We start from the raw sequence: 27,850 nt of genomic DNA on the forward strand, positions 1-27,850 counted from the left end.
GGGAAGGGAAGGGAAGGGAAGGGAAGGGAAGGGAAGGGAAGGGAAGGGAAGGGAAGGGAAGGGAAGGGAAGGGAAGGGAAGGGAAGGGAAGGGAAGGGAAGGGAAGGGAAGGGAAGGGAAGGGAAGGGAAGGGAAGGGAAGGGGAGGGGAGGGAAGGGGAGGGGAGGGGAAGGGAAGGGAGAGAAGAGAAGAGAAGAGAAGAGAAGAGAAGAGAAGAGAAGAGAAGAGAAGAGAAGAGAAGAGAAGAGAAGAGAAGAGAAGATTGCATGGAGACCTCATAGCAGCCTTCCAGTGTGAAGGGGGGCCATAGTAAAGCCACAGAGGGACTCTTTGTCAGACATGTAGTGATGGGACAAGTGAGAATGGCTTCAAACTGAGAGAGGGTGGGTTTAGATGAGGTATTTGGAAGAGATTCTTTAGTGAATCTCTGGTGAGTGAATTGGTGAGGGTGGTGAAGCACTGGCACAGGTTGCCCACAGAAGCTGTGGATGCCCCTACCCTAGAAGTGTTCAGGTTGGATGGGGCTTGGAGCAACCTGGTGTAGTGGAAGGTTTCCCTGCCCATGGCAGAGGTGTTGTAACTTGATGATCTTTAATGTCCCCGCCAACCCAAGCCGTTCTATGATACCTTACACCAGATGAGGGGTGTAATCTTCTCTGTGAGGGTGGGTGTGGTAACTGCTCATCAGGGAACATTAATCTCATAATGACCCAGCAGACCAGGGTGGGTCTGTTGTCCCACCTGCAGACAATAATCTAGTCCTAGCTCCCACAGGGCCTGTGTGACCATGACTTAATTAACACTCATCAAGAAAGAATCTTTCACTTCATTATATCATCACATTTTATTTTTACACTCTTTCAATTAAAACCTTGAGTAGTTACATGTGCTGTTGACTTTGGCATCTCCTCTTAGATCTCCAGGGATAAGCAGTGGACAGAGAAGGTGACTCAGAGTGCTCCTGTGATGAGGGGGTAGTGTCTAATTTAGGCAGGGTCAGTTGGGTACCTCATCTGGGTGGTTTGGTTGCCTCATCTGGATGGCATGGCTGCCTAGAAAGGAAGAGGACTAAAATCTCAAATGAAAGTCCTGTGACAGGATTCAGAGCAGACCTGTATGATATCTGGAATGACAGTGTTCACCATGGTATCGCTGCATTGGACAGGGGGAAAAAAATCTGTTCTTTACTTTCTTGCTGGCCAGATATGATTAGTCTGGAAATTAGGAAAACTACTTTATTCAGACTAATAGTAAATGTATGCTCTCATCTAGGAAAAATCCTTCTTATTTTCGAGGAAATCTGCTTGACTTGCCTGATTAGCACAGCCCAGAAATATTTGCACAGTGTTCTGTCCTGGTGTACAGGTGACTGTTTTACTTTCTTTAGCTATCAGAACATTTCTGCTACGTTACAGCTACTTATGGCTGGCTTCTGCAGCTACTTATGGATTGCTTCTGCAGCATTTTAAGGCTGAGTCACCATCTCATAAATAACATACAAAGTCCTGCACGTTTTCTGTACCTTTATTATTATATCTCTGTAGTCAATGGCCTTATTTTGGAGAAGGAGAGGAAGCAGTGTTCTTTGAGCATGTTTATAAAGGCAAATTTGATCAGCATTTTAGGAGGAAGAGCAGAATTTGAACACAAGAATGCAAACCACCAGGCATTGTTTATGCCATCATCCCATCTTAGTGTGTTGCTGTTAATTCACATAGAGCTAAAATTCTGATGGATGTCCTGGCATACACTTAATGGTTTGGTCTTGGGGCTGCCTTGGATTCTTCTTTCTGGGATTGCTTCTCATCCTTTTATGTCCTTAACAGTGTGGGTTTAAGTCACCTGGGATCTCTGACCCACCAATGATCCCCCACCTTGGACAGGATCTTATCTCTCAGATGGTCACTTTGGAGCCTGCAGGGCCACTTCTGAAGTATGGCACCCTCTGACTGGATTGCAGAGTGCCAGGTCCTCTTTCCCTTGTTTCAGGCAGTCAGCACAGAGGACTGGTCAGCATGCTGTCAATGCTCTCAGGATGGACAAGATCCATTGCTATGACCTCACACAAAACTGCCTTTCAGCGATGAGGAAGGAGGCAATCCTGGGGTCAGTGTGGTTGTCATCGTGAGGGTGGCGTGGGCATTGCCTCCTCAGTCATGGAGGACTGGCACCACTGCTGTTTTCATCTGTAGTGACTCATTCCAGCCAGATCTCAAAGGATAAGCCATGAGTTAGAGATCACCTGCAAAAGGGGATCGTGGTGAGGTGATGGAGCAATAGGGTATTGCAGGGTGATGATCCTTAGGGTAGTGACAGCCAGTCCCACAGCTGACTGAATATGGCAGGCATTGGTTGAGGTGCTGCTTTGAGGCAGGGAAGGAGCTGTGATTAAAGCTTGCCCATCCAGCTCCTGACATCTGCAGTTTGCTGCTGAACATAGAAACAAGGGCTGAGCTGACCAGCCCCACGGGCAGCCACTGAAGTGGAGCTGCAGCTCCACTGCAGTGCTCCACTGAGAGACTCCTGTGGGCAGAGAAGAGCTATGTAACCCAAAGCTGGGACATGAACACAGCACTAGGAGATGTATTTCCAATACATTGCATCTGCTGAAGGGCAAAATGCATCTTCTGGAATCTGGAGCCAGGGCCACTGGTGCTAGCAGGGATTTCACAGCCAACTCAGGAGCAGCCATGTGGCTGCCTAGTGAGAGCAGGATACTTTACAAAGACTGAAGGAGCATATTAGAGGTCAGGAGAACTACAATAATTGGCCTAGACCAAGAAAAAGGACTGGTCAGGTAGTGGCTGCATGCCAAATTTCTTTCAGCAAGTAACAGGAGGAAAAACTAATAGTGGACCAACTAACGCATTAATCTCTCAAGGAGGTATCTAAGTAGATGGTAGGTGTGGTGCTAATCCTCAGTGGTCTGGGGAAACAGGCCCATAGTGTGTAATCTCCACTGCTGACATATCTTGTGTGTGTCCCTGCACTGTGGTTTCACAATCCATCAGCTACAGGATCGTCAGCGTGGGAAAACAGAAGTCATGAGAAATGCCTGGGACATTAACATTAAACGTAAAGAAACTTGGGTTTATATTTAGTACCTTGCTGTATAAGAAAAGAGCACTGTGATTTCCTATTAGGAGCAGTCAGCCTAACCCAAGCTGGGTAATCTCCTTGCTAAGTGAGAAAAAGCATTTTGCACAAGATCTGTATTTATGCGCAAGTACTGCTTGCTGTGCTCTCAAAATGGGGCACAAGGAAGCCAGCTTCCTCTTCTGCCTTGATTACATTATGTCATTTTCCTTCTACGCAGAGGGGTAGAAGTCCCTCAATCTCATGAATAAACCAAGTGGGATTTGCCATAAAATGTTTAACAATTGCATCCACTGATTATACTGTCCCACTGCTGTCACTAATTTACGTGGCAGGAGCGTAGTCTGCCTGCTTAAAGTTTGGTTGCAAGCATGCATCACAGAGACAGGCTCATCTGGCAAGAGCCAAATTGATTTTACCCTCTTCAAACCCAATTGATTCTCTTACCCTCTTCAACCATCAGTGTCTTTCCCTCATCTCCCGGTGGCTTTGGTACATTTGACCTCACAAAGGAAGAGGGGACACCTAAACCACAGTGAGAGAACATGCTGTTCCCCTTGAAACAGCAACATTTTTAGAGGGTCAGCAAGGCCAGAGCATCACACTAAGATAAAAGTTGTGGTGATCTACCAAGGAAAGAACTTTGCAGCAGCAACATGTGAGCTGGTGTCCCATACTACATCACTTTACCTGCAGGGATTAGCAGGAGCTTGGCCTCCTGTACCCATTCTGGCAAGTCTTGGCAGCCTCCAGCATCACAGGTATTGGGCCAAAATTAAGGGGGATCCCAGGCATGCTGTGGGACTCAGCTGGTAGCTATAAGAGCAGAAGTAAGTGAGGAGTGGTTTTCTGGTTGGAGGGAAGCTCTTTGAAGGCAGGAGATGGTTTTAATTAAAATCTCATCCCTTTCAAATGGAAAATTTATTTAATGAAAGCTTTGTAAACTCCAGTGGGCCTCACTAGCCTTTGGTACAACTGACTGGCAAGGGAAGCACCCTCTGCAGTTAAACTGGTTTATCATATGAGCATGAAGAAAATGGTGAACGTAAATATTGCTCACTGCCTCAGGGAAGTGGAGGAGGAGGGAGAAAACCTTGTCCTGTGACCCAGAGCACTTTGCTCATTCACTAATGAGTTGAAATTCTGGAGCCCATTAACATGAACTCCACTCTCCCTGTTGCCTGGCTTTGGCTGCATGGGGGTTTTGTTGCTTCATGCCAATAACTGGTTGCTTGACCATAGTGGGAGGAATGGGATTTGTGAGACAGGCAGAGGGGGCTGAGAACTCTCTGCTGTACCTGCTTGTCCCATGCTGGTGATAAAGCAAGCAGTGGCTTGCACTGAGGTAGTCATAAGTAGAACAAGGTCAACTGTCTATTTCAGTCAACATGACAGTAATAGAGTTGATCTCAATAAGATCCCAGCTCTTTCTTCCTGTTAGCTCCTCAGTTCCAATTTTAGGATTGCTGTAATCGAGCTGAGGAAGAAGCTGTTTATCCCATGGAGAGGAAGTTGCTTGAGGCCCAGGCTGGAGAAGTAGAGTTGATTGAAAATATACTTTAAGAAAGGTTTTACTAGCCCATGGGGAGTGTCTGTGTGGTTCAGGAGCTGTTCCCATCAGTGTAGCCACGTAGAAGGTCTGCTGGTGAGAAGACTGCCTGCTCTTCTTCTGTTCTGGCAGCAGCTGCAATGAAGGAGGGAGGTATTTAGGCTAAGCCATCTAGTTGGCCAATAACAAGTTTCCAGGTTTGCAAGTCTGCACATTTGTTAAACTGTTAAAACTGTGGCTTTGCACAGAGCCTCCCTGTCTGCTATTCTGCCAGGGAATATTGATGTTATTTTCACTGAAGGTGAGATGCTGACAGCTCTGTCTAATACAGAAAGAAATGGAGTGGGGTGGAAAGTGGCACTGAATGCTAATGTAAATGCAGCAACTTGCAGTACAAAGCATCCTCCATAAACAAATAAGTGAGGATGTTCTCTTAGGACAAATGTTTGGAGCGGTTTCATGAGAATTCAATTAGTTTCTTCCGAAACACCTGCAAATGCCAAAGTGCAGCACTGCTGACGGCTGACTGAAGTGCTTTTCCTTGAAGCCTGCTTGTGAGGTCCTCCACCCACTCATCTCTGTGGGGTGGGAGCACAGTGCCCTTCCACCTGGTTAATCTGAAATGCCTGGTTAATCAGGTGAATGAGCTGTGCCATTCATGCCCCAAGAGAGGCTGTGGAGGCTCAGGTGGTCTTTGAGCAAAGGAGCGGAGCTGATGATTTCTCTGCATGGGTGGTGTTTGCCCCTGGGTCTTTCTGCTCTGTGCCTCTTTGCTGCTTTGGCACAGGGCCTGGTGCAAATTCAAGAGCAGACCTGGTACAAGGAGATGTAGAGGAAGAGGGATCTGTGCCTCTTCTGCTGGTTCCTGTCTCAGTGGGCCAGCGAAGGGCAGGCAGCGAGGCGGGAGCAGCAGCTGGACTCAGGCACAAAACCCTGAGTTAAAAAGTTGCCTGTAAATTAGGGCAGCTAATGCCAGTTACCTGGGCTGCTATTTTACCCTGGAAAGTCAGGTCAGTTATATCAGTGAGTGAGGCTGGTGAGAGCTCAGCTCTGCTATTGACACAAATCTGCTGTCTGGAAGGGCTTCATTTGCATTGCACTTTTTCACACCCCTGACCTTCAGAGCCTGACTAGTGTTTGCAGGCAAGCAGGACCAAAACTGTGGTCCAGGTGGAAGGACTTATGTAAAAGCCTGCTCTGGAGGATGAGATCCAGGAGCTACCCTTCCCAAATTAGTGCTATACAGGGCTGCTGCTCAAGCAGCTATGGCGGCAGTTGAAACCAGCATCTCTGATGATCTGTTCTGGCACACTTCCAAGTGCAGATAAGTCGTAAAGGTCGTATTTCTGTCCTGTTTCCCCTTTTTTTCTGGGGGTGGAGGCAGAAGTATGCAAGACAGAGTATTCTCACTGTTGTGGCTCAGGAGAGAGGAGCCACATTGGTACATGAAAGAAAAAACAGGAGGGAAAGCACACCAAACATATGAGTTTTTAGCAGGCAGGGAGCCATCCTTCCTGGCATGAGAAGCAAAGGTTTTGCCATCTGGCTTTCCAGGGAGGTAGGAAGGCTTAGGTCTGCCCAGGACGATACCTACAGCCTCTCTCAGCTGGAGTCCTGAAAGGAGTCCCAGAAGTGCCCTGTCCCACTGTGTCAGCCCTAGCATGCCCTCCTCTGTCCTGTGCACATCCGCCTGCAGCTGCCAGGCCAGGACAATCAGATATTTGCCTCTGGGAAGGGGACCTTGTGCATGGAAGGCACTGTTTGCTCTCACAGCATCGATCAGGAGGGTGGGGTGTGACGGGGAGTGGAATTTGGCCCAGCTGGCTGTCAATAGCTCTGCAGCACTCTCAGCTCACAGCGATTGTTGCTGCAGCGAATGTCTGTGCACTTATTTTCCAACAGAGCCAATTTGAATAATTCACCTTTCCTGATTTCTTTTTGAAGCCAGGAGGGACTAGCCTTTATGACCCCAAAGTGCTGAACAGAGTTATGGGAGTGACTCCAACTGGAATTTTTCCAGCCCTCTTGCTCTGCTCCTCATCACCAGTGTCTTCCCTTTTGGCTGTCCTAAGGAGAGACAGTGTGAGGGATCTCACCCAAGCTCTAAGAAAAGGAAGTAAGACTGTGTCTGGCCTGGAGGCAATTTATAAATAAAGACCTTCAGAAAGCAGTTTCTTTTTTCTTCTCATACTCTTTTAATCCTTTCCTCCCAAGCTCTTGTCCCCTCCTGGGCAGCACAGATGTGCCTGCCTTGTCGTGTCCTACTGATGTGCTCTTGGTGTGCTCCTGATGTGTTGCTTCATGCTAGTGGTGTGGAGGCTGCAGGAACACACCTGAAGACTTCTTGTAACCAGTCTCTTCTGCTCTCTAAGGTACAAGTACCCTGGGGGGACCAGTAACTGCCTGTTCACTCAAACAGCCACAGTTTAAATGGGAAAATCATAATGACAAAAGGACTGTTAAGAAAATAATAATCTCTGTCTGTTCTGCTGAGATTCCTGGCCAGGCTCCAGCCAGAGATGATTAGAGAACCTTAGATAAAAATGAGCGGGTTGGACCTAGGCAGGTTTGAAAAACTAGATGACTTTACTGAAGCAAACTCCTATTTAATCTCTGTGACTTTAAAGGGGGAATATACAGCCAGGTAAGTGGAAATATGTTTGTTTTGAAACCCTGGGTAAATGTCATATAGAGGAATTACAATGTCAATCTGTAGCTGCATTTGTTTAATGAAATTGTATAAACAAGGCTGTGAGCACACATCTCATTCCAGCATCTTAAAGGTGTTGAATCACTTCCCACTCCCCACAATGTGCAGCCATCCCCACACTCTGCTGGCAGAAGGGTCAGGGGGATGCTGATGGGGCTGCTGGAGGCCAACTCTCCCAGGCAGGCTTATTTGTCAAACTAACTCATTCATCTGCAGCAGTTTAAGGTGGTCTTGAGCTGTCATCTGCCACCAAGCACAAGGAAGGCAGGGATGCCTTCAAGGGCTGTGGGGTGAGTATCTGACCACAGTTCCACAGCAGTGACTCAGAGCTGAACTGGAGTAGGCATGGTCAGGAGATGGGGGCTGACTTCACCTGTCTGACTGCTTGTGTTGTTGCTTTGTTTAAAGGATGCTGCTCACCACCATGACCTCCTGGCCCTAACTGTCCTGTGGTGTGCTCCAGGGAAGGGACACTTGTCCTTACCAAACCCACACAGGCTGGTAACTGTGCAACAGAAGCAACCATGAGGACTAACAGTGCCAGAGCTGTTGCATTTCAGTTTCTCACTTAGGTCATTTTATAGCAGCTTCCCCACTGGGGATAAGTCATAAAAAGCAAGCAGGAGTACCAGGATGCATCTTTATATTTACAACTGGCTCTCATTTTCCTTATAAATTCATTTTGTGCACAGTTTCAATCCCACCCCCTTGCTTAGAAGATGAACTGTTTGTCTAAAACAGGTTGTTTCCTCTCATACCAGACGATCATTTAAGAGGAAAACTTGTATTATACTAAGGTGACTTTAAAACAGGCTTCCAAAAGAAAGGGAAAAGGGGGATATCCTTTTCTTGCAAAATGGCAAACAGTGGTTTCTCAGCTTTGCTTGTGTAGTGAATTGACATTTCTAGAAAGGACAAACAAAGGCGCCATGCAATGTATTAAAACCAAACAAGAATCAAAGATTGCTTAAAAAACAAAAGGGCAAATTTAAGTAGTGAACACATAGATGTTCAGTTTAGCCCCAAGGACATTTTCTTTTAGCCAATTCATGTGATACCTGATGAAGTACGAGCTACAGGTTTGCAGTTGAAATACTATGCCGGTTAGCACCTTTGTTTTCCCCAGTTTCCCAATTTTCTGCTCCACTGTGTAAGCTGTTGTATTACTTTGGAGAAGTCACTCAGCCTCTTGCTTCCCATTTCTGCTGGTAAAATTGGGAACTTGCATTGCTCTCTTCAAATGACAATCTCAGGAGGGATAGGCGTCTGTCCTTTGCTGTCTTTACGCTCAGCCTGTTACTGTGAACTCCTGGCTTTGGTTGTTACTGTGTTCCTAAAACCAGAATAATAACCCCAGAGAGCAGTTAACATTGGAGTGCCCCATTCTGTAGTCATATATACAACAGGTGAAATTCTTTCTTCATGCATGACTCCAGAGATATGAATATTCAGGGAATAGGACAACACACCTTCTTCTCTACTTAGGTGCAGGACAGGTGCTGTGTTGATGAAGGCAATTACGTTCTGAGTCTTTTTCTAATCCTAAACAAGATCAAAGGTTCCTGATTGTAGAGTGGAAGAATGTTGATGTGCAAGAAGTATTTCAATAAGAAGGAACTGTTGAGTTTGAGAGCACTTAAGGGGTGTCTGTGTTGTTGGCAAGAATTGTGATGGCTTCTATTTCACATCTGTTAAATATTCAGCATCTGCTTTTAGCAATCTTTACCCTTTTTGGGAGGTTGAATGGGTTTGACTGGATTTTATGCAATTGTTATACTGTGAGAGTTTGTGAGGATTTGCTTAAATTCTGAGATTATTTCACTTTTGTCTGCCTGTGGTTTTCTTCAAATGTCTGAGCAAGTGCACCATGGTGGCAAAAGCATTTGAGGAAAATAAATGTCAAAATCCCATGTGCTGCTACTGCTGGAAGTGGGAATTTAACTAAGATCTGCTAGCTTTCATAGTAAGAATTCTTGTGTGCTTTTCAGAAAATAGAAGCTTAGTTTTTAGGGAATAGATAAGTCTTGTCTGTTTTGGGTGTTAAATTACAGAGAGCAAAAACATTTAGAATGCTATGCATTGAATATGGTCAGAAAAAAAGTCACAGTGGGCTGTGGTTTCTGAGAGCAGGAAAAAGGCCAATCTTATGTCATAGGCTAATAAAATATATTGAGCATGAAGTCAGTAAAGTTGTGTAGGAAATCCTCTGAAACTGGGCTGGAATAGCAACTTACCATCAACATTCTTAGAAAAATAAAAACTTATGTAAAATATGAGACAAAATAACATTTGGCTTCTCTTTGTATTGTAAGGAAACTTGGCAAAGGCTGAGTATCCTTCAGAAGGGAGCATTGCTTGCTATGAGTAACCTCTGCACAGCTCTCCTGTGAGAAGAACTCCTCAAGTTCTTCTTGAAGTCACAAAACATTTTCTTGGTGCACATTGTTAGTACTGTACTGAGAAGTTTGGTCAGAAAGTTAAAGGTTGCTAAATCAATGACTCCAAGTGTTTTCTAGAAAATATTTGTCTTAGGAGATGTCTAGTTTTGGGAGATGCACAAACAGGAATATGGTTTCCAGCTGCCTGGGTGGAGGGAACCATTTCAGATGGTGAATTGAACACAAGCCCACGGGGAGCTCCTTCCCCAAGCTCAAGCGTGGCCTGAAAGGGAGATTTTGAGGGAAGCATGAGCTACCCCTCCTCTGCTGTGAGCCCAGTGTCAATCTCAGCAAGCCACGGACAAAGAGGAATAGAGAGCGTGGAAATGCTCCAGTGGTGTCTCACAGTGATACCTCTGGGGAGCTGACCAGTGTTTGTGGAGTCTGAGTGAGACCAGTGCATTTCTCCATCAAGCTGTTTGCTCCCTCCCTGGGGAGGGCAGCTGTTTGTGCAGCAATTGCACAGCACTGTTAAAGCCTGGTTTGTATTTTTGCTGGGTGGCATGGGGACTTATATTTTGTGAATATTTTATTCAGAAGGTAATACCTCCAGACTGTGGTCTTTGTGGGATGAAGTCACTCTATGACTTATTTGCTCAAAGTCTTTCCCCACATTTATTCTCAGTGGAAGCAGATTGCTCGAGGTGAAGCTGTTACAAGTGAGAACTTTCCCCCACCTCCTTTTCCTTCCCAGGGTGCAGGGGAACTGGCGCCCTGCTGTGGCATCATAACACTGGAAGCCAAAAGCCTGAGTTTGTGCTGGATGAGTTGCTGTCCTACATGGAACATTAAGGAGAAGCAATTGATTGTTTACAGAATGGCTGTGAGGAAAAGCATTTGCTGTTTACCTTTAGAACTTTAATTTTTAAAAATCAAGTATTCAGGGCTTCTAAAGTCTTTCTCTCTGTTTTTATAATTTTTTTAACTGAGTTGCTGGATGGTGATATTACTGATTTGATTTTTTTTTTCAACAGACCCAGTTGGATTAGTAGTTACAGCTTGAAAATCCCAGTTGAAAAATGAATTATCCGCATACATCCCAGAACCAAAATCTTTGGGGGCTAATTTAGATTCAATGTTATCATGCTGACAACTTCTTACCAGCTCTAACTTCATCTTTCCTCCTGTAGCTTAAAGCTTGGTTGGCATTCCCAGTTGTAGGTGAAATGCTTTGTCACTCCCGTGGTTAGGAAGGACATGGGAGGATGCATTGCTCTGGAGATGCCACTTTCCCTGTCACTGACTTGGTGGATTGATATGTGATGGACTGATACATGATGAGATATAGTTGCTGAACCAGGAAATGTGTAAACAGATTGCACAGTGAGGAAGAAAGAGGTGCAGAAATCCTGCGCTGCTGCCAGATACTCTCCTAGTGTGTGTGATGAGCTGATCCATGTGGCTTGAAAATCAATTCTCACCTTGTAGTGCTCACGTAACAAGGGTGAGAGCTCATTATTTTGTCCATGTCAGCCTCTGACAGAAAGGATGAAAGGGATTCATGCTTATCCTCAAAATCTTTTCCTCCAGCCTGTGCTGCTTTCCTTTTTATACTGACTGGACTGGGAGAGTCCAGTCTAATCTGAACATTCAGGATCTTTACTGGACAATGTGCCAAAGCTGCATTCTGAGTTGCCATAACACAGAGCAACTGGGGGTCAGGCAGACAGGGACCTCCAGGCCTGGCTGTCTCTGGGCAGTGGAGGGCACATCTGCTCTCCCTGTGATTTACTGATTTTGTGTGAGGAAATTACTGTTCTTCTACTCCCAAGAAGTTAATGTGGGCTTGTTCTTATCTGCTCCAGCTTCACCCTTCCTCCTGTAGCTCAGTGGGTTTGCATGCTGGGCTGTGGCTGAAACTCTCCAGTGCTGCCATGGTCAGGGTGGACTGGTAGGATGGAGATACCACTTTCCCAGTCTCTGCCTTGGTGGATTGATGCGGGATGGACTGACCCAGGAGGAGATATGGTTGCTGGGCTTTCCTTCTCCCAAGGACCTCATGCGGGCTTGTTTCTGACAGGGAAGGACTGCTTGGAAAAGCACCTATACAGCATCCTCTCGGGTTGGCCCCGCTCGTTCACTGCCGAGCCTCTTGCGGCGGGGCTGGGGCGGACGGGCAGCATTGCCCGCTGCCGCCGCGCTCCGGAGCGGGGCTGGTGCTCTCCGGTCCCCGTAGCTAGCGCCGCTGCCCCGCTCCCCTGGGCCGCGGCCGGACGCGCGGCGCTCGCGGGCGCTCCCCGTCCTGCGGGGGCGGTGCCGCGGGGCCGCGCGTGAGGGCCGCCCCCGCCCGTCCGCGGGGAGCAGCGGCTGCCCCGAAGCGCGGGGCTGGCGCCATGCCCTCCCCATTGGCTGTCAATGACGTCATATCCCAGCCTCCGGGCCGGCCCCCGCACTTCGATTGGCTGGCGTGGCCGTCCGTCGGCGCGGACCCCGCCCTCCCCGGGCCGTACATTTACGCGGTGGCAAAAGAGAAAGTAACGAGGATGGTGCGGGTGGCGCGCGGCGCGGGCGGCGCGCGGGGCAGCGGGCGCGACACGCACCGGCACCAGCGGCTCCTCCCGCGGCGGCCGCCGCCACCTCCGCGCACCGGGCCGGAGCGCGGCGCGCCGGTGAGTACGGGGCAGCCGAACTGAGTTGCGCGGGGCACGGCACGGCGAGGAGTGGGGGCCCGCGGCTGCGGCAGCCCGCGCAGAGGCTGCCGCGGCGGGGAGCGCCGACCCGGCCTGCCGCGCTTTTGGCGGTAGCCCCCGCTCCCGGCGATCGGGGGCAGAACTTTAGCTTCCCGCTTTTCGTGGTCTCTTTCGTTGTCTCCCCTCGCTGGGGGAGCTGAGTTGTCTCCCTCGTTTATTTAAAAATTTAAACTGCGTCAGGCGAAGGCGCTCGGGGGGCCCTTATCCTAGTTCTTATCCTAAAATAGGGCGAGGGGAGGGTTGGGAAAAGAACGGGCTGGGAAAGCCTCCCGAGCGAGACGCCGCTGGCCCCATTCTGCCCGGCCGCGGCACCTCCGCCGTGCCCGGGCGGACGGGTCGCGGCACCTTTCCGCGCTCCTGAGGTGCCGGCGGATTCGCTCCGTAGAGCGCTGGCTGATGGGAGTGGCAATGCCCCCCGGCCATCCCCTATTCGGGATGGACATCTCCTAGCTGGCCGGGGCGGCAAACGGGAGCTGCGAGTGCTTGCCCCGCTCTGGGCGAGTTGGTGAAGTTGGTGTTGGGATGGGTTTTTCAGAGAGAGCTGCGGCTGCTCCCAAAGTTGCTGGTGAAGGGCACGCGCTTCAGGGCTGGCTTTGGGTATTTTCCTCCTGTCGTCTTCGTTGTCTGCCGAGTAGAAACGGGGAGGTTCAAATCTTACGTGCTGCGTCTTAGCAAATGGGAAGGCAAAGGTGGGGCAGGCAGTGACCTTGGTTAGGGCGGAGGGGACCACGCTTTGAAGAAGCTGTGAAATGTGGTGGGGAGCGGGAATTTACCTCACGGACTGCTGGAGAACAGCAGACTTCCCGAGCCTGGAGCTAGGGGCTTAACTGGGGTTGGATTAATCTCTAACTGGGGGAGGGAAGTGCAAGATGCATGCTTATAAGGATCTCCAGAAGCTAATTTTTTTGTTTTTTTTCTGGGTATTTTTTTGTTTCGCCTTATGTGTTCAAGTTTGTAACTGTCTCAGAAAATTTATTCACAGGCTAATTTTATTCCAGCATGCTGGAAAAGTTGCATATCACCCCTGACACATTCAGCTATTCAGCTCTTACACGTTCCTCCCTGTAGTAGACTCAGCCCAGTAGTTGCTTCCTTTGCAGTGAGCAATGGGATAAGGGAACATGCCTCCGTCGTTATTGGTAGTGAGCCTTGCAGCCTGGGGTTTCGGAACAGCTCAGTACAATCTGCATGTAGCTAAATGCCTTCTCCTGGGTGCCACTGCACAGTCCAGGCTGCTCGTGTGGATTTTGCATGCCATGGGCACACATGCAGATAGCTGAATAGATTCTCTGATAGAGTCTCTGCAGCACTGAAAAGGCTTTTTAGCAGCTACTGTCAGAAGGGGTTGTTAGGTTAGGGATAATGGGTGTTGGCAAAATAAGTTGCTGGATCTGTCGGTTTATGTGATTTCATTATCTGTTTTCATCACCTTTTTTCTTCTTTCCCTTCTGCTTTTTCTTTTTCAGGGTGATCTTGAGTTCCTAACTTGCTAGTGCTCAGCCTCCTCATGCCTCCATCTCCTTTAGACGACAGGGTAGTAGTGGCACTTTCGAGGCCAGTGAGACCTCAGGATCTCAACCTGTGTTTAGACTCTAGCTTCCTTGAATCTGCCTCTTCTGCTGGTGAGAGCCACTCCGGTCTCCTCGGTGCACCTGTCGTGTCCCTAAAGGCTGCTAATCTGACGTATATGCCCTCATCCAACGGCTCTGCACGCTCCCTGAGTTGTGGATGCAGCAGTGCCAGTTGCTGCACTGTGGCAACATACGACAAGGACACTCAGGCCCAAACTCCAGCGAGCACCAGCAGCACCCACACCGGAACCTCCCCCACCTGCCCTGCCAACCAAATGGTCAACAGCAATGAGAATGCTGGCAGTCTGAGCCCACTGGGTGGAGGGGGGAGCCCTGTCTCGGGCAGCGCCAAGCAACTTGCCAGCATCAAAATCATTTACCCCAATGATCTGGCCAAGAAGATGACCAAATGCAGCAAGAGCCACCAACAGAACCAAGGGCCTGTCATCATTGACTGCAGGCCCTTCATGGAGTATAATAAGAGCCACATTCAAGGGGCTGTCCACATTAACTGTTCTGACAAGATCAGCCGGAGAAGGCTCCAGCAGGGCAAGATCACAGTCTTGGACTTGATCTCTTGCCGGGAAGGCAAGGACTCTTTCAAGAGAATCTTCTCCAAAGAAATTGTAGTTTATGATGAGAATACCAATGAGCCAAGCAGGGTGATGCCTTCCCAGCCACTCCACATAGTGCTGGAGTCACTCAAGCGAGAAGGCAAGGAGCCCCTAGTCCTAAAAGGTAATCGTCCTCTTTGCCCAGGCACTGTGTGTTGGCTTGCTTTGCAGTGTGTACTCTCTGCTGTCAGCCTTGCTGATGGTTACACCTTGAAAGTATCTGTTTATCTCTGGGAAGGCCTGTGTTTCTCAAGTTACCAGTGGCAAAGCAAATGCCTTCCATGGACAAATAATGGAGCTGGTAGCAGAGAGATGCTTGCTTTTCTCTGGACGTTTGAGTAGCAGGAGGGGTGAGAAGTGGAAGGAGGAGGAAATGTGCTTCCTGGTATCTGTCTGTGCAAAGAATTTCCCCCAGTGCTTATTCTTAGTATTTATAGCCCAAGGAGCAGAAGTCCAGGAGGGGATACTTCTCTTTTAGCTTGTCAAACTGACCTTTACATAGGAGCCTTATTTTAATCCATGTAAAACTGGACTCATAGGTGCTGGAGATGGACAGTGGGAGAGTAGAAGGAGGGGGGACGAAAGGCGAGGGAGGTCACTTGGTCTGAGGCATTGTGTCATGGACCAGTCAGCAAAACTTGAACAATCAAATCTATTTGATTTGGTGATCTATCACCAAAATTTTGGTGATACAGGGTCAGAATAAGGGAGAGAAGAAAATTATTTGTTTAAAAAGTGATCTGAAATTGGTATATTTCTGTGTATGAGTGCTTATGTATGTATACATAAGCTTTACAGGCTATCCTGTAAAGGCTTCTGTTTTAATATGGAATTTGGTTTATCGCATAATGCTTTGGTGGAGATGAGCCTCACCAATTAAGGCATCATCCAAGGACACTTCCCTTTCTTCACTTTATTCTCGAGATCCTATTGATAACAATGCTGCCCTCTAGATTACATTTCCTTTCCCCTGGGTTCTTATGCCATTCGGAGGCATGGTTGGCAGAGACTGGCTGTGGCAGTGGGAAACTATGGAAGGATTTGCTGCTTAGCTCTTACTGTATGTATTTAACTTTTTTAATTTTTCTGTGCAGCTTGCTACTTCCAACCTGCACGGTGTGGCAGGAGAATGGAGCGGGCTGGTATTTTATCCCTTTTCCTCAGCCAAGTTTCATGGCTTTGTAGGACTTAGGGATCCTGTGAGATACTCCTCTGTGCGTGTGTCTTGTGGAAGCTTGAAATTGCTGAACTGTCCCCTTGCTCCTGGCAAGAGTGTAGACGTACTGGGCTTGTTTTGATACTTGCTACAGGATCCCAGAATGCTTTTATTGAGTCTCTGGGGTCATGATGATGCCCTTCATCTGTAGAAGATGCAGCTGTAGAAGATTTGCAGCTGGATATGTCGTTGTAGTCCGCAAGCCTTCCTATTTTTAGAAAAGTGGAGTGCTGAAGATGTTCTCTGTCTTTCTCTGAAAACGCTGTAGCTTCTCTGAACCTCGCAGGGTACTTCTTCAGTACCTGGAATGAGATCATGGCTGAGATGAAGCTGCAGAGCAGTAATTGGGCAGCACTGAGCTATTGGGCCCTGTGGGCAGGTTGTGGCTGCCCCTTCTCCTACCTCCCAGCTCTGTGTGCTGCTCTGGGTTTAACCAGGTGCTCGTGGCAGTCCTTGGACCGTTTTTGGTTTTCAGATACTGAGAAATGTTACCTCAAAGCCCTGCTTTAGCAGAAATCTCTTCCCCAACAGATCTGGAAGTGTGCCAGAAGACAGAAAGCCCAAATCCTTTGCTTTTTGGATATAGTGATGAGCTGGGCTGGAGCAGACCTCACCTCAGGGAGCCTGTGGTGAGGAGCTCCCCCCATCACTGTAAGTCCCCTCCCGTTCTTTGAAGTGGAGCTCTAGCTGGGGTCAGATGGAATTGAGCATGGGATAAAGCAGCATTTGGGAAGGCTGCGACTAACTTTCCGAGCTGGGGGATTGGTGCTGGAAGCACTCGTTACTTAGTTTCACTTGACAGACAGCGTTTTTTCCGTCGTGCTTCAGCCGCCCAGGAGCTGGCGCATCCCCATCCCTGTGTTCAGGCGCTAAAACGAAACTGGGGGTGGCCGGGGAGCCCTCTTTGCCTAGATCTGTTACTTTGACTGATTTCTCTCGCTCTCTGCTGCCCGGCCCTAATTTATTGCCGGCCCATCTGATCCCCCGTGTTGTGTTTGCAAACACTGGTTGCTAGCCAGGCTGTCCAAGTTCTCGTTCCCCCAGTGCGGTGCCACCTTCTCCATGTTTGGTGCTGCCTGTCAGCCCGCGGCCCCGCTGCCGCTCTCGTGGCATGCTGGCGGCTCGCGGGCTCGGTCCCATCGCCGAAGCCGGGGCTTGGGTTACATCTCTGCCTGACAGCGCCTGGCCCCGCAGGCAAGCGGCTTTAAGGTGGCCCAGGCTTTTTGAGCAGCACAGCAACTCTCTACTGTTTTCCAAGGCCGGGCCATGATCTATAGATAAATGTATGTATGGTGTGCCTTATTAGGCACGAGTTAAAAAGAGGTGGTCTGGTTTATTTTTAATCTAGCAGACCAGTGTATAAACTAGTGCTGGGACAAGAGAGGGTTTTGTGTAAGCTGTGGCATGGAAGATTTTGAGACTTCAGTTCCTCCCTTTCTATCCATGCCTCTCCTTGCTACTCCCTTTAACATTTTTTTGGTCATAAATGTAACACATGCATAATTTTGATTTAAACTCTTAAAAAAGATTTGCTTATTTATTTTGCCATGAGGCACAGCAACGCTTGAGAGAGGCATAAATCATCTATTTTTACAAAAAATAAACCCATAAGAATCCTGTATTTCACAGTCCTGCTATACGGGCCATAGCAGCCTGAGCTGTCCTGGCTGAAGCTGCTGCTCAGTCTGTTTATAAACAAAACAGGAATAAATCATGTTTTCCCCAACACCCCATGACTATGGTATTCCATGTTTGCTGAAAACTAAGGCCTCACTTTTTGTGGATGCTTTTTTTTTTCCACATTTTTTTTTTCATAGCATTGGAATGGAGAGGGGGCAAAATCAGTGATACGAGCCCAGTGTCCCTTCTGCTCGAGGCCAATGTCAAAACTGAATTTGGGGAGGGGAAGAGCATGGTGTTTTGACCCCAGTTTGGGTCAGTAGCCCTGGTCCTCCTTGGTAGGGCTGTACCCCTTTCCCTCCTGCAAACCCAACAGTGAGGCATCTCTGCCTTCCCTGAGCACCTCAGATCATAGCAAAAGTTTCCTTGAGTCTTGGGGACTTGTATGCTTGAGTTTGCTACTGGGACCTAAAAATGGAAAGTGGGAAATTCATTTGTATTCAGATGAAAAGTACTCGTTTTCCATGACTGAAACATTTAGGCTTGGAGTTCAGCTTTTTTTTTTTCCACAAGCTAAATTCAATCTACAAAGGAAAATAAAATGAAAAATTGAAGCATCTATGCCAGCACATCTTGCAGCTTTTAACACGAGAGGAGTTGCCTTTGTCTCTCTGACCAGGGTCCAGTGGCATTGTCTCCATCCTGCTGTTCTTCTTCTCTCAAGACCCACCAGTGGGAGCCTTGTGAACCCGCTTAAGTCTTGTGTTTAGTTTGTAAATGCTTTTGTGTTTGACTTCAAGAAATTCAAAAGCAGAGGTGAAAAATATGACTAGGCTTTTTTTTTTTTTTAATTCCCACTATATGCTGTAAACTCATGGCCAGACTTCTGCAAAGGAGATAGGAAAGAATTACCTGGTTCCTCCACAAAACCTGGTTCTATCTTAGTTCTTGTTCACAGTCTGAGGAGCTTATTTATGCTCTGCCTTTCATTCTTTTCTCTGCTCATCAAAATAAATGAAGTGACTTGCTCTCATTATAGTGGGGAGTGTAAGACCTGCCAAGAAACCATTTCATGCCTTCTGCCATGGTCTAAGAATAGTTTCAGATCTCTTACCACACTAGAATCACATATCAGCAAAATTGAAACAACTACAGAGGGACTGAGATCCTTACAAAAGGAATAATTACTTGCTTTATGTTCTCCTACATTCATGTAAATACTGTGATCAGCTGCCTTTGAAATACCTGACCTGGTCATAACTTGTACAAATACATTAATTATTACTTTCATTAATTATAGAATTTAACAGTGTCAGTGTTGCTTTAAACGCTGATTGGATTACACTGCAGAAGCGTATTTGAAAGTAAAACTTGATGTAATGGTCAACAAATCCAGCTGACCAACAAAACATGTGCCTGGCACTTATTTCCATCAGAGATCTCCACTGAATAAGTATTAGGTTGTAATAGGGAAATGTGTAGTTTTAAAAACACTGGACATTTCATGTGAGTTACTTAACATTTAAAAATAAAATGTGTTCCCTCTGTGCTGCAGAGGAGAGCTGGACCTATCAGTCAGTGGGGGAGAAGGTTCTGCTAGCTTTGTCAGGGCTGAGATTTCACCTTCAGTATTCAGGCTCTGATTGCTGGTGCTTAAAGTATCTTTCTTCTGAAATAAATAATCTTCTTGGCCATCACACTAGAAAATTGGTTGTATGTGTCACCTTTTGTATATAAATAAATTGGGACAATGGTGTGGCTGGAGAGCAGGGTCTTTTGACATTTTGAGGGTATGCTTCTGCAGAGGAGGGGTACCGCTACACCTTTTCAACAGTAATGGTAAATGTGGTATTTTCTCTGAGATTATGGCATCTGAAAGTTTGCTGTGCTGGCTTGCATGGTGCCTATCACATTTTACTGTCCTTGGGAAGAGAGCAATGACACTGCCTTGGAAAGGGAGGAATATAAAGGAGATTCCACCCCCCACCCCCCCCCCCCCCTTTTTGGCTCTGCAGTTTCTTGTACCCTTGGAATTAAGAACTAAGAGTTAAGAAGCAAAATGTTACATTAGGCAAACCTCTCTGATGCTTGTAAAGAAAAATCTGGTTCCAGTTCTGTGTAAACTGGGGTAACATTCCCTATGATGTTCCTGGTAGGTAGATGTTGGGTTATAATTAGCTGAATGCCTCATGTGCTGCCCTTACCCTTGCCCTGCCAGAGGTGAGAATTTCTTGTACTGAAATCCTTCTAGGATGGTGTGCTCGTTTATCTTCTGGCTTTTTGCTCTCAAGGTGAACACAACCTTTTGGAGAGGCTCAGGATGGGTAGCTGTGCTTGAGTTTTGAGTGGTATCTGGATCTTAACTAATACAGATGGACTATTTTTTAAAATTTATTTTTAGACCTGTACATGTGTGGTTTGCTTCCAAAGCAGCAGCCAAAGTTTTCACTACACTTATGAGCACATAAGTTTTTAGTGAGACTGCCTTGGCTGTATGACGCGTTTGAAGTGGGAGCCCATCCCTTTTCTTTAGGCGATGACTCTTTACTCTGTGAAAAGCCCCATTATTGTTATTTATGCAAACAACTCAAAAATGAAGAAATGCCATAAATATAAGCAGCACGCACACATCTCAGCACTTCCCTGCTTTGCAATTTCACCAGCCAGCCAGGAGGGAAACACCTTTCAAATATTCAGCATCATCTTGCAGGGCTACAGAAGTCATGCTGTTTAAAGAAATAGATTATGGTAATCTGAAGATAACCTAATGCATTGTTCCTCTGTGTGTGAGATAAGATTATGTGTAGTGCTTGGGCCTTTTGGGAAGTCCCTGGTGGGCCTGGGAGAGTGCTGGCTACAGAAATCACAAGGCTGACCTGAATTACTGTGAGCAGCTGTTTTTCTGAAGCTTTGATTTGAAGTTCTCATCTGAATCAGTCTTTAGCAGTTTTTTAAACACCTCAGTACTGTAAAAGTTAATTTATTGGTATCACAAAGGTGTTTGGTAAGCTGGGATTTAAAGAAAGCAGTGTATATATCATGGATGTCACCTTTCCCAGCCTCATGGAAAAGTAAAGGCTGCAAAGAGTCAAACTGAGAGGATCAGGGTGCTGTCTTGAACATTGTATTTGATTCAGCTTCCTCTGGCAGGCCTTTCACCTGCTCTTAATCCGTTGAGTGTTGAAGATTGTGGGAAAGCTGAAATGTGCACTAGCACTCTTGGATTCAGCCACCAGTCCTGGCTGTGCCTGTCAGGACACCCTGTGATGAGGCAGAACGGGGACTGCTGTGGGTAGGAGGCACGAGGGATTCAGGGAACATGTTTTCGCAGCTGGAAAGTCCAGGAGTGCTCATGGTCTCTGCATAGTGTGTTGATGAGTGCTCTGTGGTTCAGTAGTGAAGCTTGGGGGTTTTATTGTTTAGTTTTGTTTAAACACCTTGTGACTTTTTAGTACAGGAAACTCTTTGCTTCATTTAGTACCTATAGTGAAGGCAGCCTCACATCTGGGAGCAGTCTGAAGGTTGTTTTTGTTGTGTCCTGTGCTGCTTAGAAAGACATTGATTCCCCATGGGCCTATGTCCTACCAGGAGGTGGTCTCTCACCTAGTTCTGGATCAGCATTTTGGGGGCTGGAAGGAAAGGGAAAGAGATGGAGAAGCAAGTCAGTCCACCATGTGGTACAAAAAAGGAGGAACTGGACTAGAGGGATAAATCTGGGCCTAGATAACAGGGCGGTCTTGTGGCCAGGGGAGCTCTGATTAAGCCCACACGATAGGCTTGCCATGAAGCGTAGAGAAGTTATTTTCATTTTGTTTTTTGTTGTTGTTGGGGTTTGGTTTTTTTTGAAGGGTTTTTTTTGTTTTGTTTTTTTTGGGTTTTTTTGGTTTGTTGTGGGTGTTTTGGTTTGTTGGTTTGGGTTCTTTTGGTTAATTTTTTTTAATGCCCTTTGCACCATTTTTATCAGAGCTTATCTCTCTTGTTGCCATTGGTGTTAAGTGTGTTTGACCCTGGCTCCATCCACAGTCACAGTAGTGCCCTGGGACAACACACCTGCCTGCTGCAGAAAGTGGGAGATGGATTTAAGAGCACCCTCTTCCCTTGTTAGTGCATTTTTGTAAAATTTTAGGCTCTGACTTGCCTCTGGGTATTTATTTTTTTTTAATCGAGGTTCATCTTCATGTGTTTCTCTGCTTGGGTGAGGGAGTTGTCTCCTTTTCAAAGGAATGCTCTGCTCCCAGTAAAAAGAGTGAGATCAGGAAGGGGCACAAGCTTCTGATCTCCTGGCACTTGGTTTCGGTGAGCCTGTCCCATGAGAGTGCATGCAGAGAGACCTAAACTGGCCAGTCTGCAGGGAGCAACTGGGACCCTGTAGGTCTAGGTGCTACCTAGTCCCTCTGACTTGAAGGAATGAGCTTATGAGCTGCTGCCTGGGGCAGTGCCACCCTTTCTCTAGCTCAGCTACACCCACCCACGGCTCCTGCAGTGGGAGCTTCTGCACTGGGCTGTCCCCACTGGAGGGTCTGGGCATGGCGAAGTCAGGAGGGAACTGTAAATATGTCATTATGTGCTGCTGGAGGGACAGGAATGCTCCTACTGAGTGGAAGGTCTCGGGAGCCACTGCTCCTGCCAGGGTTAAGTGCTGCTTTGTGTGCATGCAAAACCGGCTTTGAAGGAGTAAGTTGGAAAATATAAATTAAGAAAACAATAGAGATGTGAACACATTGGCTCCAACTGTTTTACTAAGTCCTAGCTTAAAAAAGTCTACAGCATGCCTAAATTCCTACTTGGTCCACTGCAACAGAGAAGAGCTGCTTCTAATTAAAGGTAATAAAAAGAAGAACAAATGTTACTCCTTGTCCACACATGAATCATCATATATTTTATTTTATTTTTTTTTTTTACAATAGCCTAAAGAGACTTGGAAAATAGAAGATAACTTGCAAGCTTCTGTCATATCAGTCAAATTGATTATCTCCAGTTCATTATGCCACAGTGTGATATTAAGCCTTATGTAAGCAGTTGAACACTCATGCTTTAAAGCAAAAGCTGTTGTTGGAGCAGTTGACCTGCACTATGTTGATGCTGGGCTCTTAATTCTTCTTGTTCTCTGTTAAGGTAATGGGAATCTGTCTGTCCAGTTGATGAGAGCTAAGAATAAGGCTTTTGCTGGTGCTTAAAATTTTCTGGCATGTTTTAGGTACAGAACCACTCTGATTGTTTAAAATGAAATTATTCTTAAATTCATAGGTGTTAGTCCAGAAAGGCAGAGCAGCATCTCTGTTGAGGTACAACACACTTCTTATGTTTCCTGGGAAATATTAGTGGAGACAAGGAGTTATTTTATTTGGACACAAGGATTGATTTTCATCTAGCTGGAAATATTCCTTGTTTTATTGCTGTTTAGCTCTGGATTCTGTAAATATGTCTTTTTCTCTTCCCTCTCTCCCTGCTTCCTTCTTGCCTTAAGTCTGAAGAATATGGATGCAATCTGGGTCGACTTTCTCTTTGCCTGTGGGGTTTTTGGGGGCTAGCCTTGGTTCCTTGACCATTCAGGCTGGGATGTATGTGCCAGCAGAGCTTTTGTCAAAGTTGGAGCTAGCGTACACCTTGCTAGTTCCAGTAGTGTGCTACTTTTAATTTGGACTCTGTGGCACTGAAATATGTCAAGATAGCATCCTTTACTTTCTCTGTTTTTCCTTCATGTGCTTTGGAATACCTTGCTAGAAAATGTCAAATCAGAGCCAGATACTGTTATTTCTAGATAAAAAGGTAGAAACTTTTCAGTCTAAAAAGGGTTTAAATTCATCAGGAATGGATGGTACTCCCAAAGGTGGGTGTGGTATATCAGCACCCTGTTTTCCTTTCATATTAATGTGCATAGTGCTGGTGTTTCTGATGTAGAGGAGCAGTGGCTTGGACTGGAAAAGAGCCTGTGTTATCCTCAGGAGAAGCAAAGCCTGCTCTCTCTTTAGAAAGAAATTGTCCTGGAGAGGTTGCCCTTAAAAGGGGAAAGAGAATAAATGGATGACTGAAGCATGAAAATGTCAGTGTTCTCTAAAATACACAGATTAAACAGAAAGGTCCACTCTCACGCATCCAGGATTATGGATGTCTGACACAGTGCTGGGACCCTTCTCCCTCCTCAGATGTGCTGAGCCACAGCTGCCTGCATCCTGCTCCTGTGCTGGCTCTTTCCAGGCCACTTGCTTGAGAGATGCATATGGTGATGGCCAGGGAGGGAACTGGTAACAGATTAAAAAAGAAATGAAACTTGCTGTTTTGGGCAAACCTGCTCAGCTCTACCTGTCTGGGAAAACAGACCCATAGCTCTTTGTCAATAAAAAACCATTTGTGGTATTTTATTGCATTAAAATAGTTTCTGTTCCCTCCCCCCTCACTTCCCCTGCCTCCTTTGTACGTAGCTTTAGCATTTCTTGATGACCTTTTTGTTAATATGATTTCCAGTGGGAGCATTTCACAGCAGAAGTATGTATTCCTTCAGGGTTTATGTTAACATTTCCAGTGATTATTTAATTGGACTTCATGTTAGCCTGCATCCCCATGGGAACACATACTTTTGCCATGAGAAGTTGTAACATGACTAATTTTGAGTTTCTGCTATAAATGCTTGCCCTCCAGGGAGGGTAAGTCCAGTCCTCCTTGGTGGCTGCAGAGTCGTCATCATAGCGTGTTTGGGTTGTGGGGTTTCTTGTCTTATTTCTATTTACATTCTTGTATGGTTTAGTCCTTGTACCAAAATTCAGAGCAGACCTTCTCCTCTTTCACCTTCCTGGCTGCTCCCCAAGGATAACACAGTGCTTTGAAGAATGCTAGCTTATTTCCCCATGAATACTTGAGTTTTTATTTTGAAATAAGCAGACTCAGCACTCCCATAGAATAGGGCAGTTTTCCAGTTGCAAGCTGGAACCACTGTCTTGAATACAGAGAGGTGGTCCCAAAGTATTCAGGGTGGCTTCTGGACAGGCTGATGAGCCCAAAGGTTAGTAGCATCTCTTGGAAAAGCTGACAAGTAAAGGGATGATATGGATGGGATATGTGGGTTTGCTTGGATGTTCAGGGTCTGAGAAAAAACCCTAAATTTAAGACCAAGAAAAGTATAAAGAAGAATTAAACTGAAATCCAAGAAAGGTTTTCTAGTGACAGGTCAAGGAAAAAAAGATTTTTTTTTCTAATTGGAACGAATTTAGATGATCTAGTAGTCATGAGAAGAGGAAAAGTGAAGGGGTGAAAGCTGATGGTGGAAAAAAGCAAGTCATATGTTGAGGTGTGGGAGGCTCCTGGGGGTGATGGTGTGGTTGAAAATGGGTGATGGTGGGATGGGAGGAGATGAGAATGGAGCTGGACAGAGCCAGTAACTCTGGCACAGCCTGGCAGGGGAAGGGGCATTGGATGACTTCTCACCTGCCTCCCAGGATGTGACCTTGGGAGAGCCAGCTTTGCTGTGCCTGGTGTCAGAGGAAAAAAATAAAAGTGGATGAGGCCAAGGACTTCAAAAGCCAGTGGGAGAGGATGTGCTGTGGTATGGGGTGTGAACCATAGTGAGATAAAATTAGAAATAACGCGTGTGCACGTACCTCGATGCTGAGGGGAAACCTTTTCTCTTCATCTGGCATTGCACTCTTGACTTCTAAAGGGACCTCAAAGCCCTTATGTCAAGGATATGCTTGTGATTCCTCTAGGTCAGAATCTGTGTACAAACTGACCTCTCGGGATAGTTCCCACACAGAAAAAAACTGACCTTGCAAGTTCTTCAGAATGCGAAGTTTTGCCTTTTTTTTGAAGTGCTGTTGGCAACTCAATAGGAGGGAGAGACTAAACTAGATTGAGTGTATCAAGGTGGAAGCTGTTCTTTGTGTATGCTGTTTACTTTTACTTTTTTATGTTTGCTCAAAGCTTAATCTTTTGCAGCACAGCTGTTGCTGAATGCTTTGCGTGTGACAGGGAAAGCACCATGGCAGGGTTTCCTTGGAATATCTTACAGACATGGGAGGAGTTCACTAATGTCACCTGGCTGAGTGTGGTCCAATAGGTCCGCACCCCTGTAGATATAAGGGAGTTGTCCTTCCTGCTGTGTGGGCAAATACAGCATTTCCAGCCATGTCAAGGCTGCTGCAGCAGTGAGGGCAAGCCTTGCTCTGCTGTAGCTGTGGTCATGAGATGGCCATCTGCTTGGAGAGTAGGAACACTCCTACAGTGATCTGCTTGGATCTAGAAGAAGTTTGGGAAGCAGAGCCCTGCTTAGGCAAGGAAAGTGTGTGTCTTGTGTTGTTCTGAGATCTGAGCATCCCTTCTTTCAGTGCCTCAGGATGAACAGAGCATAATCCCCAGGACACATCAGGACCCATCTTTGTTGTGGCTAAAATCACTCTAGCAACATCTGTGAGCAAGTGTGATGGCTGCATCTTCTACTGCAAGGCGGCCTTAGGTCCTGTGCCTGATGGGTGCAACCCCAGTGCCGCCATGCCCTCCCTGATAGCTTCCTTGGTGCTCAGCAGACCTACACCTGCAGCCATAGCTGTGTTGGTGGTATGAGGAGATGGTCTAGGTCATTTGCCATATCCTGCGAGTGGATTGGGCCTATAATGGCAGAATTCTGCTTCAACATGTACAACAGCATCTTCCTTAGCAGAAGGTCCATGGTACAGGAGCAGCCTGCATGGTGGCATTGCAGTCATGGTAGCTCAGCACCAGTGTGTCACCCTGCAGCAGGACCTCTAGACACTGGTGGGCAGCATGGTGGGGGGCCCTCCTGCCCAGGAGGCTGAGTAAGGAGGAGAGCACTGGGTGGGTGAAGCATCTGGACAATACCTAACTTCTATTTTTACATGCTGGAGTCACATTTGCTTAATCTTGAGGCATCCTGTGCTTTGAATCAACTTGACACAAAGTCATCTGTTCATTAATAACACAGGAGCAGTTTAATTGTTGCCTTAGTGGAAAAATACATGAGACTGTCATCAGCTGTTGCTTCTGGCAGTGCTTTTCTGCAGTAATGTAAATAAATGAGGTCACAGGTTTAAAGGAACAGGCTGCACAAATTCAAAACACTGTCTTAAGCAGATACACATCAATTGTCTGAGTGTCTCTATCCTGCACCCCGAATGCTCCCTGTGACATTTCACCCATTTCACCCTAAACTCACTCAAACACAGCTGCAGAGTTTGCTGTAGTGGTACTGACAGGGCACATGCAGAGTGGGTGTCTTAAAGCTTGGCTTCACTCCTGAGCAACTAAAGCTTGTGGTGACTAGAACTGTGGTATCGCCAGATTCTCTGCTGTGCACCCCACAAGAGCCCAGCAAAACTTGAGGAGGGGAATTTACAGATTGAACATCTCTTCTGCTGATACTTCCCAGTATCATGGGATTTCTGTTCTTCTTGTGCTTGTCTGTGCATTGTTGTTTTTTTTTTTCCTTTTTCTTTTCCAAGATGGCTTTGTGGTATTGTAATCAAGGATGAGCCAATCCAGAAATCCGCCTGGACAGCTTTGAAAACCATATAAAAGGTCTGGTTGTCTCCTAAGACCACGTGCTTAGTCTAAATGTGACTCCCACATCTGCAGTCTGTCATGTATAAAAATATGTTCCTGTTTGCAGTGGGAGCGGGAACACCCAGTACCTGCCACGCTCAGAACAAAGTATATCCACACCAATGAGGTAATGCAAAGCTGTTGCTTTGTGGTGAGGGTATTTGACTGTAGCTGCCTCTCTCTGAGCTGTGCCACTGGAGAGGGAACCAAGGTCATTTACTCCCTTAACTATAGGGCAAGAGCCTGTTTCCAGATAGGAAACGTATTGCAAATATGCCAAAGCATATTGTGGACCCAGATCCTAGTTTGCATGTAGTCATGCAGCCGGAGAGCAGCAGTGGTGGCTGAAGGAGAGACAGAGGAAGAGGCCAGATGTTACTGTACTCCTTGTACTTAAATTCTCAATATTTTTGAACAACAAACAACAAAAACCCTAAACTAAAAAGCTGCAATGGTAGAAACAAACAAAAAAATCCCTTCAAACAAACAAATCCCCAACCAGCCATTCCACTTTTATAAATTTGTGCAGGTAAGGTTTGTTTCTCTGGATTTCTTTGAAGATGATGCTATTTTAAGGCCATAGTCTCCCGTAAAAAGCTGGCTGCCTCATTCTTGCTGTACCTTTTGTGCTTGCTTTGCATTGTATTTGCCTTCTTCTGATGGCAAATGATGGACACTGTTAAGCATGACTTTTATGCCAGAACCATGCTTCTTGTATTTTTTTATTTGTTCAGAGCTGCTTTGGCTGCTGATCAGCTGCTCACCTGGTCTTGCAGTGCTGGTGTGAACCCTGGGCT

At 46.6% G+C, this 27,850-nt stretch overlaps 1 protein-coding gene across 7 annotated transcripts in view; it reads left to right on the forward strand.

Moving 5' to 3' along the window:
* DUSP10 (dual specificity phosphatase 10) overlaps positions 1-27,850 on the forward strand; it is a 182,529-nt gene that overhangs the window by 145,846 nt on the left and 8,833 nt on the right. For 6 of the 7 annotated variants that reach the window (XM_064414115.1, XM_064414114.1, XM_064414116.1 and 3 more), the window contains one exon: positions 13,950-14,792. In XM_064414115.1, coding sequence (XP_064270185.1) covers positions 13,991-14,792 — 802 coding nt within the window. In that variant the 5' untranslated portion in view covers positions 13,950-13,990. Of the gene's footprint in view, positions 1-12,266; positions 12,403-13,949; positions 14,793-27,850 lie in introns of those variants that run through there. The other variant, XM_064414118.1, reaches the window with a different exon arrangement.

This window comes from Passer domesticus, chromosome 3 (assembly GCF_036417665.1).
Source record: "Passer domesticus isolate bPasDom1 chromosome 3, bPasDom1.hap1, whole genome shotgun sequence".
NCBI classification, from domain to species: domain Eukaryota; kingdom Metazoa; phylum Chordata; class Aves; order Passeriformes; family Passeridae; genus Passer; species Passer domesticus.